The sequence below is a fragment of the Micromys minutus genome (assembly GCF_963924665.1).
Source record: "Micromys minutus genome assembly, chromosome: 14".
Lineage (NCBI taxonomy): Eukaryota > Metazoa > Chordata > Mammalia > Rodentia > Muridae > Micromys > Micromys minutus.
Window position 1 is genome coordinate 36089022 of NC_137983.1, and position 21039 is coordinate 36110060.

Here is a 21039-nt window from a genome sequence, read left to right on the forward strand (position 1 = left end):
CCAGGGGATCTGATACCCTCTTCTTGCCCCCACAGGCATAACACCCTACACCTATCCTCTCCCCCCCCCCATATCCTGATTACATTTCTTCCTCCCTCTAGTCCTCCCCACTTCTAATCCCATCTGGATCCACTCCTTTTCTGACTCTCAATATGAAAGTCTTCTAAGGGAGAATTAAAATAAACCTAACACACTGGAATAGAACAAACAGAAGGGAAAGAGCCCCAAAGAAAGCACACCTGAGAATTCCATAAAAACACTAAACTGGAAGCCATAAAATATACACCAAGAACTTTAGGGTAAAAGGAGGTTAAAAAAAAAAAAAAGACCCTAACAAGACATTTTAAGACCAGGAACCTCTAAAGTTGAGTTCATTTACTGTCTACCTGCTGGGCATTCAGCCTACCCTTACACGTAGTTTGGTTTTTCAAGTGAGATTCCCTTGGAGAGTGAATTTTTATTTGCAAGTGGTTATCAATTGGACATAGCATCTGGATTAGGGATGGAGGTAGGTATCCACTTCTTTGGGCTCTAGGAGCTTATCTGGTGAATATCCATGTGAGTCCTGTACATGCTGCCTTAGTTCTCTGAGCTCACACGTTTATTGGCCTTTTCTGCTTCAGAGGGCTGTGTTTTCTTGGTGTTCCTCATCCCTTCCGGGTCTCTCTTTCTGCCTCCTCTCCTTTGCAGTTCCCTAAGGGGAAGAATTTGATGGACATCAATGTAGGGCTCACTGTTCCAAGGCCTCTTGCTCTCCTCTGTACACACACACACACACACACACACACACTCTCTCTCTCTCTCTCTCCTCTTCTTTCTCTGCGCAGCCCTGGCTGTCCTGGAACTCGATCTGTAGACCAGGCTGGCCTCGAACTCAGAGATCCACCTGCTTCCCTAGTGCTGAGATTAAAGGGAGTACACAGTCCAAACTTCTGATCTTCACACTTTAGTCATTGTTTCCTCAGGAAATACTTCTCCACACTGCAGTGGTTCTGTACCACTATATACCCACATTCCTATCATGGCAGCAGACATCAGACAGTCTTCACACAGGACACCTATCCCAGAGCTGAGTTTGTTCAGGACAAATTCAATGACTTATACATACTTGAAGCCAGGCAAGTTGTAGGACATAATAAATGGAACTTAAGCTAAGCTGAAGAGTGATTTCGGGTATTGGAGGGTTGAGGATTTGCAAAGTCAGTGGGGGAGGCCCTCTTCTCCTGAACTCTTTGAGTTACCGGAGCTGAGTCATGGAGTGACAGTGAAGTCACTGTGAGGCCAAGTTTAAGTCATAACAGTAACACATGTAGGCAAACTGACAGGGAGAACAGTAATCTCCACGCGGGTGTGGGGCAGGAACAGGCACTCAGCAGCACGCTCCACTTTAAAGCTTCCCGCAGGACCTGTTAGGGAGAGAAGATGCTTAATAACTAGTAAGCTAGGAACTAAAAGCCCAGTTACCCCCAAGTGCCGCAAGGTCCCGGGGTCTCGCAGCGCCAACTGCCCCCTTAAGTCATTTCAGTCTTCTGAGCACCATCTTTTAGATCTGCAACAGTTGGACAATACAGTCATCGCGAGCATCATCAGATCTACAGGACAGAGGCCTCTCTGGACTTCCCCAACCGAAGGAGATGACCCGCGCCGCCTGACCAAGGACTATGGGCCTCTCTCATTCGGGCCCGCGCCCCAGCCTCAGGGCCTGAAATCCTCCCTCCATTCCTCACAGCCTGAGGCCTCCGCTCAAAACTCGCGGAAGGCACGGCCGGAAGGGGCGGCACTACGGCCGGAGAGTCCTTAGCGCCATGGCTTCTCGTGGGGTCGTTGGCATTTTCTTGCTCTCTGCTCTCCCTCTCTTGTGTCTGGAGCTCCGGCGCGGGATCCCGAGTCTCGGTAAGTGTTGTCTTTCCCCTCTAGGTGCACACAGCTGGGATGTTTTCATTTGAGTGGTGCATACCTCCGTGCACTTTTGACTACAATCCCCAGAATCCATCGCGCTCGCCCCTCTTCCGGAGCCGCCTTCATTTCGCGGGAAAAGTCTCTTGACCTCTGCCCTGGGTCGGTTTGGAAAGGGACCAGAGTGAGAAGCGCGGGGATAGGAACGGTTCTGCCTTAAAGAGTGATGAGAGCCGGAAATAAATAAGCTGAAAGCACGAGGGCCTTCAGGACATTGAGACTGAGTCTTAAAATCAAGGAGCCATCGCCTGGAAAGGGGGAATGTGTCAAGATCAAGGAATGGATGAAAGGGAGTCCCCAAATAACATTTATTTAAGTACTTGTAGGTACTGTTAACGTAAAACAAACAAACAAAGACAGCTTTCTACCCCTAAGCGGTTACGAGTTTATTTTGGAATCAAATCTAAATGTCCGTGGTCTTCAAATTTTCTGTTCCACGGTTCCATAAAGTTTTTATATTTAACAGCTAAAAATGCCATAAAACATTTCAAGTATATATTGGTCTATCAGGGAGATGAGTTACAGTAGTAGGTAGGGAAACCTCTCCCAGAGGCCTCAGATGCTCACAAGGTTCCGAAGTTTTGGGTTGGTGGAAGGTTGTGGGCTGTTAATACATGTGTAGGTTCCATGTGACTGCGATAGTCAGTGGCTATTAAGGGTGCTAAAGCTCCCATATATATTATATATATTATAGCCCATAATAATTTGTGATTAGGCTCTGGACTGTAAAACCCAAACTGAGTCATATCTATTTGAGGCTCCCATGAGTGAGACGAGAGATTGGGGATGGATACAAAAGCAAGAGGTTTATTAGTCCAGTGCCCTGGGGTGGCCTACATTCAGAGGAGAGGCGACCCCTAGCCCTTTTGTCAGTATAGTTTTTATACACTTAGTAACTGGTGGGCTACAGCAATGGTGATTAGGCATGGAAGCATTGGTGGGTTTAGTTGGCTTTTAAGTCAGTTGGCTGCTGCCAATATGGGTTGCATCTTAAGACCTATGCCCTCCATTCCAGGAGCTTCCAGATAAGACACTTCTCCCCAGGAAGGAGTACTGCTTGGTGCCTGGGTCTTATATTCAGGTTCTTCCCCTACACTCCAGGCAGCTAGCAAATAGAGGTGAAGCACTCCTCCCCGGAGGGCAAAAGCTCCTCCCTCAGTGGGAGGGGGAAGCTGTAAGACCCTCAGTGGGAGGGGGAAGCTGTAAGACCCTCAGTGGAAAGGGGAAGCTGTAAGGAGGGTGTTGGGCTGTAAAAGCCCATAGGGTCCCTCAAGACCTGCAACATTTGAACTACTCCACAGTCTAAAAAGATCTTATCAGTCACCTGTAGAATGTACAGTGTAAGGGAAGGCTTCTTTGGGGATACCTGAATACAGTACTGTTAAAATATTTGCATTTGAGAGAACTGTGATCTACTGAGGATGACCAGACTAATTGGAAGTGGGTTTTTTTTTTTTTTTTTTTTTTTTTGAGCCAGAGTTTTTCTGTGTAACAGCCCTGGCTGCCCTGGAACTCACTTTATAGACCAGGCTCGCCTTGAGCTCATAGAGATCCCTCTGCCTCTGCCTCCCCAGTGCTGGGATTAAAGGCCTGGGTCACCACTGCCCTGCATGGTTTTTCTTTCTCTGTGTGTCTTTAGAGTTTTCAGCTAGCTTAGCCTTAGCTTAGCCTCAGGTTAGCCTCAGGTTAGCCTCAGGTTAGCCTTAGCTTAGCCTTAGCTTAGCCTTAGGTTAGCCTGCATCTTGAAGCAAACCTCGTGCCTCCGGCTTCCAGGTACTGAGAGGGTAGGTGACAGCCTGGCTAACCCAGAGTTTTTAAAGGGCCACTCTGGATTCTATGTGGAGAATGTTTTGGAAGGAAGCTATAGCAGAGAGTGGTGAGGTAAGCCAGGGTTTCTAAATGAGAACGAATTGTGGACAGAGTTTGGATTCGGTGAAGCAGAGACAAAAGACCTCATAGATGGGTAGTTTTCATGTCTGTCTCCCTCCTTAAGCATGCTTCTTTGTGTGTGGGGGGGATGTGTGTGGGGTGTATGTGTGATGTGTGTGGGGTGTGTGATGTGTGTGGGGTGTGTGATGTGTGTGGAGTATGTGTGCTGTGTGGTGTTTGTGTGGTGGGTGTGTGGTGTTTGTGTGATGGGTGTGTGGGGTGTATGTGTGGTGTGTGTATGATGTGTGTGTGGTGGGTGTGAGGAGTATGTGTGTGTGGTGTGTGTGTGATGTGTGTGTTGTGTGTGTGGTGTGTGACTAGGGTCTGTGTGGTGTGTGTGTGGTATCTGTGTGGTGTGTTGGTGTTGATGTTTTTCCTACAGAGGGTTTCTCTGTGTAACCCTGGCTGACCTGGAACTCACTTTAGACCTGGCTGGCCTGGAAACTCAGAGATCTGTCTGCTTCTGCCTTCCACATCCTGGGATCAAAGGAGCGTACCACACTGCCCAGACTCTGAAGTTAATGTCTAAGCTAACGTTCTTCTTTCTCCAGCCTCCCTCCTCCTCAGCAAGGAGTCAGGTGCCCTGAAACATGTGTGTGAGACAAGAAGTGAAAATAAAATGCTGTTTGAAAAGCTAGATTGGGGGCTGGAGAGATGGCTCCCTGGTTAAGAGCACTGGCTGCTCTTCCAGAGGTCCTGCATTCAGTTCCCAAAACCCACACAGCACCTCAAACCTGCCTGTCACTCCATTTCCAGAGGAAACCGACATCCTCACATAGACATACATACAGGCAATGACTTTTTAAGCTTAGACCTTTTTTAAAAAAATATTTTGTGTGTGTTGATGTGGCTATGTGGGTGCCAGCATGGGTACATGGAGATCAGAGGACAACTTTTGGAAGTCAGGCTTTCCTTTTGAGGAGTGAAACTAACTCAGACTGTCAGGCTGATGAACTGAGCCTTTCACCCAGGGCCGTCTTACTGTCCCAACACGACTTTTATTTCAACAACAGTGAGGTCACACTGATACATGATTGCACGACTCACCCTCTCCCTTGTCTTTGCTCTGCTCCTGGAGAATCTAATACTTTTTTGTTAATATTTGAGTCACTCGGGGTTGTGGGAGCTCTGCTTCCATTCAGCACTGACCTCAGGGAGTGTCTGGAGAGTACAGACCACGTCAGGCTTGTGATTATGTTCCTAGACCTTATTGCAGTGTTTAAGCCAAGACTTGGAGAAAATGCAGTAGCCTTCTGGCAGCTGCCCCTACATTTTTTACTTAGCTCCGCAATCCTTCGCTGTGAGATGGTGGCGGTCTACTTCTCCATACCTTCCCTCCCTTGGGTTCTTGGTAATCTGTTAACAATACTTAAGTCTATTTTAGAAATGATACCTCCTGAAGCAACAGCCGCAATGGTGGAGCATGCTCAATGGATAGTGATGGTCTAAAATTTTGTAATTTCTTTTTAAAGTAAACTTCAGAGAAAGAACCACTTACTTGGATCTAGACCTATCACATGGATAAGATGGTTCTTCTGATTCTGCCAAGTTTTAAAGTAAAACCATTTTGGAATCAGGTGTCAGGGTTTAGGTGGTTTGAATGTGCTCGGCCCATGGGAAGTGGCACTATTAGGAGGTGTGGTCTCGTTGGAGGAAATGTGTCACTGTGGGGGTGGGCTTTGAGGTCCTACGCTCACGCTCCACCCAGTGCAGAAGAAAGCCTCCTCCTGGCTACCTTCAGATCAAGATGTAGAACTCTTGGTCCCTACAGGACCATGTCTGCCTGCTTCCCACCATGATGGTAGGTACTGAATCTCCTCACTGTGAGCCAGCTCTGAGTGAATGTGCGCCTTCATAAGAGTTGCCTTGGTCAGTGTGTCTCTTTACAGCAGTGAAACCCAAGCTCACAAAGGGCTAAGTAAAACAACATCAGACCCCTAGAAACTTGCAGAGGATACATTTTAACCCCACCATCCATCTCTTCCTTCCAAATCCAGCAAATTGTATCACACAGATCGATATTCTCTGTGTAGCCATGGCTGTCTTGGAATTCTCTTTGTAGGTCAGGATGGCCTAGAACTCAGAGATCGGCCTGCCTCTTCCTCCCTAGTCCTGGGATCAGAAGTGTGCACCACCATACCTGGGTAATGATCTTCACATTTTTTATTTAGTTCACCTGAACTCTGAAAACAGTGTAAGAAGTACAGACAAGCATATGAGTAGTCATTTAGTGTGAATGACCAAGTGCTGGAAATTAGAAGCTCAGGTGAGGAAGGGTTTGGCTACAGTAGAAACGGTTGCTGCCAAGCTTAGTGACTAGAGTTGGATTCCTGGAACCCACGTGATAGGGGGAGAGAGAGAGAAGGAGAGGGAGGGAGGGAGGGAGAGACAGAGAGAGGCACAGAGAGAAGTTGATAATTGTCCTCTGATCTCTTGTGCAATGCGGGGTGTACTGCATCCCACCCCATTGCCCCAAATATCTTAATTTATTTTGATAAAAATGTCTTTTTTATTATTATATATATATTTATATATTATATATATTTATATATTTTTAAAATATCTTAATGTTATTTTGATAAAAATGTCTATTTAAAATAAAAATGGAATTTTACAAGGTATTAGTCTTATTTTGAAGCAAACCAAGTTTTATACATTATTAATGCTCATAATATTTATTTATGATACAACGGAACCCTGTGTGTCCCCAGAACAGGCTATTTCTTCCTGTTATTTTCTGGCAGTTTGCAGTGACCATGTTGAATTTTAGTGCCGTAGAAGACTTAGGGAACCAATCAGGAGGCTCGTATCATTCAACACTTATCTCTGCTTGCTAGTGCAAACAATTCATCATCGACTATTAGTATCAAGCAAAGAGAAATTTTCTTCTAAAGAAAGATGTTTAATTAATTTTTTTTTCTTTATAAGGAATTAGAGATCTCATTTTGCTGAGTGGCCGGATATTCCTACTCCTTGCCCTACTTACACTAGTCATTTCTGTGACCACCTCCTGGTTTAACTCGCCTAAACCTTCCCAAGTTCATCTGAAAGGTACGTTTAATACTTGTACTATGTTTAAAAAAATTCTTTTTTTAGTTTTGTTTTTTTGCTCAAAAAATAAAAAGTAACCCTTTCTACTCAATTTTTTTCTGTTTGTTCGACAGTAAGAACTGTTTTATCATTAATTTATTGTGTGTAATTTCAAGTGGGAGCCTGTTCTCTCCTCCCAACATATGGGTTCCAAGGATGGAGCTGAGGTCATAGGTTTGTCAGTGAGTGTCTTTACCCACTGAGCTATCTCACCAGCCTGAGAAGCTTTAAAAGCCCTGGATAGAGAGGTGGCAGTGGTGGTAAAGAGAACTGGTTGCTCTTCCAGAATCCCTGAGCTCTATAGTCCCAGCACCCACACAGTGTTTGACAACTTAGCACTAGATCCTGGGGATCCAACGCCCTCTTCTGGCCTCCATAGGCACTGCATGCATATGGTACATAGACTTACATGCAGACAGAACACGCATAAAATTTAAAATTTAAAACAAAGCAAAGCAAACACACAAAAAACAGTATTGTACTTGGCCATCTAATATATTACCTGTAAAATTAGCAGCTATTTCTAAATGTTATTAACAAAACCTTCCCACTAATGAATTTGTGGGTTTTTAAAAAAATAATGTATTCATTTTTGTTTTGATTTTACTTTATTTTTTATGTGCATTGGTGTTTTGCCCGCCTGTGTCTATGTGAGGGTGTCAGATCCCCTGGAACTGGAGTCACAGGACAGGTGTGAGCTGCCCCATTGGGTGCTGGGGATTGAACCCAGGTCCTCTGAACCATCTCCCCAGCCCTTGGTTTTGTTGTTTAAGTTAGGTTCTGCAATAAACCAGGATGACTTTGAAGTTCTGATCCTCCTGCCTGCTGAGATTACAAATCTGCACCAACACAGCTAGTAGTTTGTGGTGCTGGGTTTCCAACGCAAGGCTTTGTGTGTTAGGCCAGCATTCTGCTAACCAAACTACAACCTTAGCCTCTGTAATTTATTGCTTTTAAAATATATAAGTAAGTAGTGTAAACTTATAGCTCTTTCACATTAGCCATGCAAAAAACATAATTGCAAAAAAATCATTCACCCAATAATATATGGCACTCTTGTGTGCTGTGGGGATTCCCAGTGATAGATTTTCGGCTTTCTCTGCTTTGATCTCTCATACTCCAAATGGCTCCATTTGGATATTCAGCAGAAACATTGTATTTGATTAGGAACTTTGTATAGTTGTGTTTTCAGTACGTGCTGTGAACTCAGATGTAGAAGTATGGAGGGCCTCGGGTGTCCTGCTCTTGGTCCTTAGCACTCACAAGAAACCTAATAAAAACTAACAATATGTTGCTATCAGAAGATGCTTTGTGGGCTGCAGAGATGGCTCACTGTTAAGAGCACTGACTGCTCTTCTAGAGGTCCTGAGTTCAATTCCCAGCACCCACATGGTGGCTCACAACCATCTGTAATGGGATCCAATGCATGCTTCTGGTGTGTCTGAAGACAGTGACAGTGTACTCACATACATGAAAGAAATAAATAAAACTTGAAAAAAAAAAGATGGTTTGCTGCTTACATTGCATTGGAAGCCTCTGTGGTTTGCTGTTTATAAATATGGAAATGTGCTCTTGACATTCCTGCCTTTGTGATGTTAGTCCTGGTTCCCAGTCTCCTGTGTACTCAGGTGCAGCTGGGGTACCTCTGGGAGTTGGGGTCCCAATTGGCACTTCCCCTCAGAATATCCACGTGCCAGGTAGGAAGGGGAAGGTAGAGCCCTGGAAGGGGGGGGGGGGCTGAACGGGTTTGGTTTCTAGTGAGGGACTGGGAGAGAGAGAAAGGAACCCTTCCCACCCCCATCCTTGATGAAGAGAAGTCTGTGCTTGTTCCATGGTGAATGAGAATGAATCTACTTTGCACAGCAGGGATTGAATACCTTTTGCTGGAAGAAAAGGCGCGGGGGGGGGGGGGGGGGGGGGGGGGGGGCTCTAGATACCTCATTAGCATGGATTTTATTATGCTACCCTGATTGTCTTCTCAGTGGGGTGTCCTGGTTTGTTCCAGAGCTGGTAGAGGGAGGTAGACGCAGGTAGGGAGTGGCCCCATTCCTGCTGTTCTCAATTCTGAGATTTATGGGGTTTGGGTACACTCAGTCTTACCGGTTCTTCTATCTGGTGGCATGGTCCACTTGCCCTGCAGTTCTTGGCATAATCTTCACTGAAGGCTGATGCTATATAACATGTAACATTAAAGCTGTGGGTTTTTGTCTGTTTGTTTTGTTTTCAAGAATTATTTATTTATTATATACACTGTAGCTGTCTTCAGACACACCAGAAGAGGGCATTAGACCGTTGTGAGCCACCATGTGGTTACTGGGATTTGAACTCAGGACCTCTGGAAGAGCAGTCCTTGAGCCATCTCTTCAGCCCTTAAAGTTGTGTTTAGGCTAGGAATGTGGCATATGCTGTAATCATAACATTTGGGAAACTGAGACAGGAGTGAGACAGGAGGATTCCCAGTTTGAGGCTAGCCAGGGCTACATAGGGAGACCCTTTCTCCCCCCCCAAAAAAAGGTTTGTTATATACAATAATATTACAGTAATATACAATGTTAGTGAATTGTTTCAGAGCAGCTTTTATTATAGATTTCATATGCACGTTTGATTATTACTGTTTAAATGTACCTCATCTTCACTATTCGAGAAGTGTGTAGTGTTCCTATCTGAAGACTTTCTCTGAGAAAATGTATTTGATTCTTTGAGACTTCAGAATTAAAAAGCACTTCTTTGTTTTGGATTCAGAAGGGGAAGAAGAGAATGCTAAAAGACAAAGACTCGCCAGGGAAAGACAACAGGAGGCCCAGGGTGAGAAGGTAAGGCGTAGAGTGTGGGCCGGGCCTGTGGGCACTGCTTCACTATCTGCGTGAAAACAATCACTGACCTCTGATTCACATGGCACAAAATTGTACCTTCCTCCTCTTGTGAGACAAGGTCTCTTGTACTGTAAGGTGACCGTGAATTTACAATGTCATCGGGGACAACCTTGATGACCTTCCTCCTGCTTCCACTTCCTAAGGGCTAGGGTCACCGTACTCAATGTTGACCCTTTAAATTTACAATAAACAACCTTGTTTATTACATTTTACTCATTCTTCATTCATGGGTCTGTGTGATGTTATAGAAAGAGTTGGTTCTTTCCTTGTCTCAGGGTTTGAACTCAGGTGGTCAGGCATGGTGACAGGTGTACTTGTCCTGGCCACTGTTTTAGCCAACGTTGGCCTCAATCTCAGGAGCTTCCTGTCTTGGTTCCTGTCTCAGCAGCCTGAGTGCTGAGATGGAAGGTGTGTGCCACCATTCCCAGAACATCCTTGTCTTACATGTACAATAGTTTTTATTACTTCTGAGTCTTAGTCACTGTTCTGTTGCTGCAGAGACACCATGACCAAGGCAACTCTTCTAGAAGAAAGTATTTAATTAGGGGCTTTCTTAGTCCGTGATCATCATGGCAGGGAGCAAGATGGTACAGTTGAAGTAGCTGAGAGTTTTACTTCCTGGTCCTCAGGTAGCAGACAGAGTGAAAGATGCTGGGCCCGGCGTGGACTTTTGAAACCACAAAGCCCACCCCCAGTGACACACAACCTCCAACAAGATCATGTCTCCTAAGGTGACTAAACATTCACATATATGAGCCTGAATTAGAGTCACCATTGCTGTGAAGAGACACCATGACCACAGCAACCTTTATAAAGGAAAGCAGTTGATTGGGGTGGCTTACAGTTCAAAGCTTTAGTTCATTGTCATCGTGGGTGGGACCATGGCAGCGTGTAGGCAGATGTGGTGCAGGGGGAGCTGAGAGTTTTACATCCTGATCAGCATGCAGCAGGGAGAGAAAGACACTGGGCCTGTCTTGAGCTTCTGAAAAATTCAAAGCTGCCCCTCCGTCCCCACACACAACAAGGCTTGTTGAAGGATTACACTTCCTAATCCTGCCAGTCCCTGGTGACTAAACATTCAAATATAGGAGCGTATGGTGGTTTGAAACCACCTCAAATTTCAAACCTTGTTCTTGATTTATAACTTTGTAGGCAACGAGAACACGTAGAAACGCTAATGTATAGTCTCACACGTTTTTTGCTTGAGCAGGCCAGCAGATACATACAGAATGTTTTAAAGCCTCAGCAGGAAATGAAGTTGAAAAAACTGGAAGAGCGATTTTATCAGATGACGGGGGAGACCTGGAAGCTGACCACTGGCCACAGACTTGAGGTTAGAGAGCCCTGCTTTTGTATTGTGAATCCTGTTGTTTCCTGCTGGGGTGCGTGCGCATGTTTTATGCCCAGTGTGTATGTGTGTACTTGTTCATGTAGGCACATGCTGGAGTTAGTTATACTTTGGAGATGCTCTCTTCCACTGAACCTAGAGCTCAGTTTCAGCTAGGCTGGCTGGACAGGTCAGGGTCCTCGTCCCCCTGTGTCACCTCCTGCCCTGGGATTATAGTTGTCGCCATGCCTGTTTAATACATGGGTCTGGGGACTCTAAACTCCAGTCTTGATGAGCAGCAAGTGCTTTCTCACTGAGACGTCCCCCCAGCTCCTGTGTTTCCTTCATATATGTCCCCAAGGCTCAGGTCTGTGCTCACGTTTCCCTGTATATGTAGCTATTGGTATGCGTGTGTGTGGTAGGGTTTTGAGTCCGATGTGGAACTCGGGATAGCTTTGAACTCATTTGCGGCCATGGCTAACCTCCTGCTTGCAGTGATTCTCCTGCCTCTGCCCCTTAAGTGTCAGGGTTGCAGACTCCGCATCAGTTTTATTCAGTGCATTTGTGTGTGAAGTGGTTAAAGGACTGCTTATCCCTGTGATAGGGAACATGCTCTTTGAGAAAACTACGGAGTAACACTGTTCTGAGCAACTTCTGATCTTTACTTAAGTAAAATATTCAGATACCCAGAGTATTAAGCTCACATTTAAAAAAATAGATGTATTTATTTTTATTTTGTGTGCATGAGTATTTTGCTTTCGTGTATTCATGTGTGCTCAGAAGAGGGTGTCAGACTCTGAAACTGGACTCACGGTTGTTAGCCTTCATGAGTGTGCTGGGAACCAAACCTGTGTTGTCCAGTGAGTATTCTTCACTGCTGAGCCATCTCTCCAGCCCCAAACTCACACTGGATGGACCACGTTTGGTTCTGTTTCTAAAACCCTGGGCATCGATCCTGTGTTTTCATTTGGAAGCGTAGGGTTACAATTTATGTGCTTATGCAGAGGAAAGGGATGCCCAGGCTTACGGGTTAGAGCAACTGGTGGCAGATTTATAGTAAACCCGTGTTTGTGTGTTTTGTGGTTTTGTGTGTTTTGTGTTTCCGGCTTATAGAGCATCTTACATTCTTGAGCAGCAAAGGATCCTGTAGAGGTGTCAGGCTGCTTGTATATCTGCAGTCAGTTGTTGTTTCACCATCCAATAGTCCCGGGCAGGACTGACATTGGCGGCACAGCTGGGCAGCATACAGTGCCATTGCTCCGTGTTGTCATGTCCTGTGTACAGACCCAGGACGAGGCCACAGGGCACCATGTGCTCTCCGTCACTCTGCACCTCGTGTATGCAATTTTCATTTACTTATTTGTGTGGGTTCTGCCTGCCTGTATGTCTGTGTACGACATTCATGGCTGTCCCCGCAGAGGCCAGAAGAGGGCATAGGCTCCCCTGGAACTGGACTTACAGTTAGTTGGTTGGAGCCGCCATGGCTGTTGAGAGTCGAAACCAGGTCTTCTGAAGGCACAGCCAGCTCTTGACCCCTGAGCCATCTCTGCAGCCCTTCCTTTACCTCATTTTCAGACACTGTCTCTCATGATCCTGGTGCTCCCTGCAGTGACCAGGCTAGCTGGCCCCTGAGTTCCTGGGATCTTAGGAGTTACAGGAATGTCGATCCATGCCCAGCTTTTTACGAGAGTGCTGGAAAATTGAACTTAGGCCTTTCTGGTGTCAGAGTAAACATTCTTACCCACTAAGCTGTCTTCTCATCCCCTGTGTTAGCACGTCTTCAGTTTCTTGGTTGGTAGAAATGGAACCCATTTCCTGGATCAGAACCTTTTTCTAAGTTGCTCTGAGAGACTCACTGAGGCGGGCATTACTATTCTCGTGGATGGTTTACCTAGGGACCATTGCAGTAGTGACCATTGTAATGAGCGACCTTTGCACTTCCTGGGGTGGCCACCTTTCAGAGGCTGAGTCTGCACTGGGAAGCCTGGATGGTTACCAGAAGCATATGCTATGATTATACTTAGCTATGGCTATTTTGGAATCACATACTGAGACGTTCCTTTGCATACATGCCGTGCGGCTTCTTGGGGAGACTAGACAAATGCCCATCCTCCGCAGATAGGGCACCATTCACAGACTAAGGAAACCATTCCACCCACATCTAGCTTGGTGAGTCAGTGGCTTTGCAGGTGTGCAGGTGAGGGAGTATTCACTCACTGTGACACTCAGAAGCCCATGGGTGACAAAAACCCCGTGCCTTCCTACACAGCGTGCAGACTGCCATCAGCAATAGTTTTCATAACACTGAGGAGGGATCTTTATGCATCTGAGACTCTAATGCTCTCTGGGTCCTACACTGCCTTGGGCCTCCTGGCGGGAACAAGGGTGATTCAGAGGAAAGAGCTGCACATCTCACGCCGTCTGCACAGCTGCTGACAGCATATCACCTCCCTGCCCTCCCTACATGACTGCCTTTGAGGAGAGGAGGTCAGAATACCATTAGCCTTTTTCCTTTTTCCTGTCTTTGGAGAGACACAGTGTTTAGTCAGAGGAAATACTGTGAGGCAGAGCAGGAAATGTTGAATGTTCAGGGCCAGTCTGGACTCCATATGAGAATAGGCCTGCGTGGGTGCCTAGTAAGATCCTGTGCCCAAGCACAAAACAGCACACTGTTCACCAACAGAGGGAGCTGAGCAGGGCCTTGTCAGCTTCCCAGTCGGGGAAGACCTGAGGACCTGGGTAAGGAGGAGTCTGGAACTCATTCAGCGTCACGCTGTCTTGCCTAAAGAGACTATGGTTGTTTTTGACCAGGGGGATGAAGATTCGGAGTTTGAAAATTCAAGTCAGGCATCTTTGGAAACAATTAGCGGAGATGCGGCAAGAAGACAGAACTTGCCTAAGTTTTCAGCTGAAATTTCACCACCTGTTCAGCCGCCCTCGAGGAAGGAGGTTCGTTGTTCACCCCACTGGCTGAGTTTAATCACTGATGGCAGGAGTGTGTTCTTTGAGGGGGGCTACTACGGGAAAAGGAGGATGCGTTCAACCCAGATGGTGTCTTCCCACAACCTTGTAAAGGGGTCAGCTCTATGGATGATTAGCCCTGCTTAAAAATCAAAACCTGAACCAGGTTAGAGGCAAGCTATGAGCTAAATGCTATTGGAATAACTTGGTAGTGCAGAGATGAAAGAGTGTTCAGGAAGGGAAGCTTGAGACACTGCTGAGTCGTGTCTTGTGAGGGCTGTTTACAGGTTGAATACCCTCATTTGAAATTCTTGGGATCAGAAGTATTTCAGATCTTAGGACATCTTCATGTATAAATTGAGATATTGGGATAGTGCTCAAGTGTAAACACACTCATTTTTCTGTCTCCCTTGTTTACAAAAACGGAAGACGGTTGTATTCAGTATCTCTAAATAGTTCTCTGTGTAACAGCACGGACTTACGCCCCTTCCTCCCAGGTACTGGACAACAGCCTGCACTACAACCAGAGGTTGTAGTGGGAAAGCATGCTGGCCGTCGGTAGAGGGCGTGGCACATGCACTGTGCCTAAGCCCTGCTGGGCTGCCTTCCCAGTCTGCAGTCGCTCTTTCCTTTCTTCTTTAAGAGACATTTTAAAATTACATTTACTTATGTGTGTGCGCACAGCAGAGTGTGACGATCCGAGAACCACCTGGAGGAATCTGTTTCTCTGGGGATTCCCTGTGTCACCCTGTGTCACCAATGCTCTATTGGTAGGAAGGGACACCATGCCTGTGGCAGCTGTTATTAAGTAAAACATTTAATTGGGGTTGGCTTACGTGTCAGCAGCATGGCGGCACATAGGCAGACATGGTGCAGGAGAGGTAGATGAACGTTCCATATCTGGATCCAAAAGCAGCAGGAAGAGAGACTGGAACTGGCACTTGAAACCTCAAAGCCCACCCTCTGTGACATACTTAGACAAACAAAGCCACACCTCCTGATAGTACCTCTCCCTATGAGTCCACGAGGGGCATTTGCATTCAAACCACATCTGGTAAGCCATCTTGTTCACCATGTAGATTTTAATATAAACTTTATGTGGTATTTTTGAAATACTGTCTTACTGTGTGGCCCTGGCTATCCTAGAACTTGCTCTGCAGACCAGGCTAGCCTTGGACTCAGAGACCTGCCTGTCCCTTTTATAGATCTTAAGCAGTCAGATTAAGAAAGAAAAAGACAGGAAGCAAGTTAGACACACCTAAAAACAGTTGCCTGGAATTTTCATTTTAATTGTAAACTAGCTCTTCTTCCTTCCCTCCTTCCTTTATTCCTTCGTTTTTTGTTTTCTAAGACAGGGTTTTCTGTGTAGCATTGGCTGTCCTGGAACTCACTCTGCAGATCAGTCTGGCGTCAAACTCACAGAGATCCACCTGCCTCTACTCACTGAGGGATTCAAGGCTCTATTGTAAACTTAAAAAAAATTAATAAGGATGGCATTACTTATTTATTTTGTGAGTGTGTGTATGCTTGTGTGTAGGGGCAGAGAACTCTGCAGGAATTGGTTCTCTTTTTCCTCCATGAGGGTCTTGGGAATCAAAACGCAGGTCAGACTGGACAGCAAGCATCGGTACTGAGCCTCCAGGCCCAGTCTCACCATAAAGATCTGATAAATGTATATATTAAGAAGCCATTTAAACCTTAGATGCATGTAGCCTAGTAAACATGGGCTCTTCCTGAGGGTTCTCATATTTCCATTTTGTATTTCCTTAGTTTCCTGATTTACCTGAAGAACCGTCAGAAACAGCTGAGGAGGTATGTTTCTCTTATACTCCCTTTCCTGTTTGACATGGGCTTAGGGAGAAAAGTGGCTTCCTTGCAACTGCCTTGGAGTCAGGTCTCTTCTGAGTTTGGCATCCGATGCTCAGCTGAGTACTGCTGTGTGGGAAGGCTTCTGTAATTATCCATGAAGTCTGCCGCTGCTTGTGCGGTGAAGGTTTGCTGCGGCTGGGCTGGGCCGGGTCCTGCACCTGCCTGTCACCGTTTGTCCTGCTTTCTGCTACTGGCTGTCTTAGTTACAGGTGACTGATGCAGGGGACCACATGTCTTTAGAACCATGAAGTCATTAGTCAGCACGCCTAGAAAGAGGGCTGTCTGTATCCCATTTTGTGAAGGTCAGCATCCACTAGACTCCTCAGAAAACAGGTTTTGAAGCAACCAGGCACAGTTAAGAGAGACTTGGTCTTGTCAACACATTTCTGATGTTAAGGATTGCCACTCTGGATATCTTAGGAAAATATGAAACGTATTCACAGATAAAGATAATTGAAAGCAACCCAGATACGGATATTTGTTTTGTGTGTGTTATGTGTATATGCCTGCAAGAGTTTGTGTCCCACACGAGTGCAGGTGCCCATGAATGCCAGGGGAGGTCATTAGATCCCCTAGGATGGGCTTGCAAGAGATCGTGATTCACCTGATGTGGGTGTTGGCAAATGAGCCCAGGACCTCTGCAAAAGCAGCGCATGCTCTCCGGGCCCCTTTTAAATACATTTTAAAGATTTTACTGTGCAGCTTCCAGGGGTCCCACTTGTGGCTTAACAACAGAGGAATGGAGACACGTGTATGGTATACGGCTGAGGTTTGTTTGCTGGGACAGCCCTTCCGCTAGCCCATCTGACTCATCCCGACTCCCCAGCATGGCGTCTCTCCACGTGGCTCTCACTGTTCTTCCTCCCTGCTCTTCTGCTAATCATGAGCATGCTCTGTCTCTGCCCCAGCTCCAGCAGCCAGCTCGATTCTGCAAAGACACACAGTTTGCGAGGGTCAGTCCACGATCATGGCAGCGTGCAGGCAGACATGGTGCTGGAGGAGCTGAGAGGTCTGCATCTGATCCACAGAAAGCAGGAGACTATGTCACTGAATGTAGTTGAGCATTTAGGACCTCAGAGCCAACCTCCACAGTGACACTTCCTCTAACGAGGCCACACCTCCTACTAGTGCCACTCCTTATGGTCAAGCATTCAAACAGGAGTCGATGGGGGCCTAACTATTCAAACTACCACACCCGAGGAGTACATCATAACCTATGTAGGTGCTGGAAATTGAACTTGGGTCTTCTGGGAGAGCAGCCAGTGTCCTTAACCATCTCTCCCGTCTACCTACTCCTTTTTTGAGGTAGTTTCATGTAGTCAGGGGTGTCCTCAGCTCTCTGGGTGGTTGCAGATCGTCTTGAGCGTCTGATCCTCTTGGCTCCACCTTTGCAGCTAGGAACGGCTTGTATCCCCATGCGTGATGTAATGCTTCCAGAAAGACTCGGGCTCAAAATATTATTTATAAATACTTTGGTCATACAGCTAGGCTGTACTCTGACTAGTTCATAGCTAAAATAACCCAATGATTTTAACCTACATCCTGTCACATGCTGGCTACCCACATTCAGATACCATGTGTCTCCTTACATCTTCCCAGGAGGGTAGCCGGCCTGGCTCTCTCACCTTCCACTTCATGCCCAAGCTATAGGCCATAGGCTTTTAAGTTGACAGGTGGTGCGTCCATACAGTACCAACTATTCTCCCAGTGTGGAGCATGGGGTGGTGGGTACTGAACCCAGGGAGCTGTGCCAGGCTACAGCAGTTTCCGTCTGGATCTCTGTCTTGGAGGTCTTGCTTTGTAACTGAGGCTGGCCTCAGATTTGCAATCTTCCGACATGGGCATCCTGTGTGGATTGTAGGTCTGGGTGACCATTGTAGCTTACCTTTGTAATCCACAGGTAGTTACTGTTGCCCTTCGATGCCCAAATGGACGTGTTTTGAGAAGAAGATTTTTCAAGTCGTGGAATTCACAGGTGAGGAAACCAATGTTTTCAGAAATGTGTTTTTTTGAAATTTGTCAACAGTGTGTTCAAATGTAGTGAGAGACAAGGCCACATGGACAATTTTCGGGTTCTGCATGGCAGATAGTTTGAGAATTTCTTTGAATTGTGATCTTGACATAACATTTTGTTTTCCCGTTTAATTTTCTTTCTTCTTTTTAGATATTAGGAAAGAATCTAAGTCCTCAGGCAGGCATTCTCTGAGCTGTATTTCCTTGGTTGTTTAGCTACATTTAAGATGATGGGTAAGATACTAGGTTTTGTTGAGGCTGGCCGAGAACCCGGTCTGTGATGGCCTCCTAAATGACTGAGTTCCAGGCACGAGCTACCACACCTGGCAGCTTATTTTGAAAATGGTTTTAATTGGGGCTGCAGTGTAATGAGTGTAAGGCTTCCATTGTGGGGGCTGCGGATCTGACACCTGGCAAGACCGTGAGTTCAGAGTGGGTGCTTAGCACGTGTACAAACGGTCTTAAAGTTATGGCATGCTGACTTACTCTATGGACCAGTAGTGGGTTCCTGGCCCGTGGCTGGCAGTTTAAGGCTTGGTTTGCATGGTTTGATATTGATTCTCTGGGAACATTACGTATCTGTCGTTTATCTGGCTTTTGTTGTGGAGACACACAAGATCTTGCTGTTGGATGGGTTGGTCTCAAACCCAGTAACCTTTGGTTCCAGTAATCCTCCAGTCTTAGCCTTAGGACTACAGCTATAATGGAACCAAAGCATGCTTTGTGTAAAATGTCATGTTTTGAGGCAAATGTGTTTTCAGTTGGATGTGGTATGAAAATCTTTATCATCACTATATAATTTTTTTTGGTGGTGCTGGACTTTGAACACTGTGTGTATGATAGTCTTTATGGACAATTACAGGAAAAGCCCATAGTGAACTGGACTTTGTCTCAGGTGTCAAAACATGTCTATTTCCACAAAGCTTCTCCACGATTTTGATCCAAATTTTCCCCCCAAACATTTTGTTTCTTAAATATATGGTTTCTCTGTTTAACAACCCTGGCTGTCCTGAAACCTTTGTAGACCAGGCTGACCTCAAATTCAAAGATCCACCTGCCTCCCAAGTGCTGGGATTAAAGGTGTGTGTCATCACACTTGGCTTCTTTAATTTTTATTATTTTTCATCTCATTTATGGATTGGGTTTTGTTACTACTATGACAGTAGTCCTACACTTTCTCTGGAACAAAGACATTTAAGGTTCTCCTATCTCCAAATTCACGACATACTGTTTGTTCTTCCTTAAAGTCTAAAAACACATCTTTGGAAGATGAGGAATGTGTGTGCTGTCTGATACTTTTTTTTTTTTTTTTTTTTTTTTTGCCTCTTAGGTCTTATTTGCCTGGATGCTGAAAATTGGGTACCACAAATCCCTATACAGCCTTTCCACTTCCTTTCCCAGAAGGCCTTTGGAAGTGGAGGGAGGCTTGTCACTGGAGGACATAGGAATAAGTGTGGACACTGTACTTAACGTGGAAGAGAAAGATCAGAGCAGCCAGTAAAGAGATCAGAAGTACCTGCCGTCTTTCAACTGAACAGTGTTCACATTAAAGCCGTGCTGTACCTTGAGCTCCTGTCCACAGGAGTGTACCCGCACCCACATAACCACGGGTGAGGATGGCTTTGCATGTGATGGTGTGGGGCCTGTCATCTTACAGTGTGAAGAAGGGGTAAAAAGCACACATAGACATCGAATGCCTCAGCCATGGTGGTACATGCCTCAACTCCCAGAATTTCTGAGTTAATTAGACCATCTCCAAACCAAACCCTAGCTTATGTAAGAACTATGATTTCTTCTTGAGTCTACCTTACCATAGAGTATTTCACAATTTCAGTCATAATCAGTGGAATGTAGATTCTATTGTATTTCTAAAAATTAAAATTCCAGAGCCAACTGATCGTATATAACCTAGACCTGGGGATGTTTGTGCATCATGAACTTTAGGTAACATAATGAAACAACAGTAAACAAGGTTTAAGTGCATTTGGAATGAGCTGTTGTTTATTATGTACTGATGCCCTTAAAGCATCTCAACTTGTGAGGTCTTGTGGGGCTCCAAACAATCTTCTCAGATTTTTATTATGATTCATAACAGTAGCAAAATTATAAAGTAGCAACAAAATAATTTCATGGTTGGGTGTTACCACAAAATGAGGAACTGTATTAAAGAGTCACAGTATTACAGAGGTTGAGAACTGCTGTCTTAGTCTCTCTTAAGGTATCTTTCCTTTTTAAAAGAGATTTATTTTATGTATGTGAGTACACTGTAGTTTTCTCTTCAGACATACAAGAGGGCATCAGATCCCATTACAGATGGTTGTGAGCCACCATGTGGTTGGTTGCTGGGAATTGACCTCTGGAAGAGCAGTTGGTGCTCTTAACCACTACCCCTCCCTCTCTCCCGCCCTTAAGGTATCTTTCTTAATTTTTTGGAGTTTCATGTAGCCCAGGTAGCCTTGAATTTCCTGATTCTTCCGCCCCGTCCCAAATCCTGGGATTACAGGGCCGAGCTGCTCCCAGTGAATGAGTCGCAGGATTGACTATTGTGCTTCTCAATTTCCAAACTACCCAAGGCTCTACTTTTGATGTAAAAATCAGATATTAAGGAAACCCTAGAGATGGTTATTTATGAGTGACCTTGGAATAGTACCCTTACCACTGCTTCTAAATAAACAGGTCAGTTCCTAAGTCAAAGGAGACAACCTAGCTCAGCTTTTAAAGTTTCTTCTGTTATATTTACTCTATAGCTGTTAAAGCAGACAATCCACATTTTGCACTTAATTATGAATAAGTTAATACAAACCACTTAATGAAATGCTTAGATAGATGAAAAGAATGCCCTTTCAATGGTCTAAAAGTTATCTGCAAGTATTTGACTTTGTTCTGCTTTTGGATATAAACTTTAAACAGACATCACTTCTATAGTTATTTATGTACATAACCTGGAATTGAATGTAAGGCCTTTGGGTAAATACCCCACCAAAGTTAATCCTCTGCCCCTGAACACACCATGCAAGGTCC

General features: G+C 45.4%; 1 protein-coding gene across 3 annotated transcripts; it reads left to right on the plus strand.

Annotated features, from left to right (window-relative positions):
- The first annotated feature begins 1730 nt into the window (after positions 1–1730).
- UBXN8 (UBX domain protein 8) lies at positions 1731–21032 on the plus strand. Of its 3 annotated transcripts, XM_080928994.1 has the most exons (9): positions 1731–1893; positions 6814–6936; positions 9718–9788; positions 11059–11181; positions 13987–14124; positions 15907–15948; positions 17906–17980; positions 18170–18252; positions 19349–19422. In XM_080928994.1, the coding sequence occupies exons 1-8, from the start codon at positions 1806–1808 to the stop codon at positions 18209–18211; spliced, it is 702 nt and encodes a 233-aa protein (XP_080785120.1). In that variant the 5' UTR covers positions 1731–1805; the 3' UTR covers positions 18212–18252; positions 19349–19422. The 3 variants fall into 3 exon arrangements, with proteins under 3 accessions (XP_080785120.1, XP_080785118.1, XP_080785119.1); XM_080928992.1 differs by lacking the exon at positions 18170–18252 and having other exon boundaries at positions 19349–21032; XM_080928993.1 differs by lacking the exon at positions 18170–18252 and having other exon boundaries at positions 9721–9788; positions 19349–21032.
- The last annotated feature ends 7 nt before the right edge of the window (positions 21033–21039 follow it).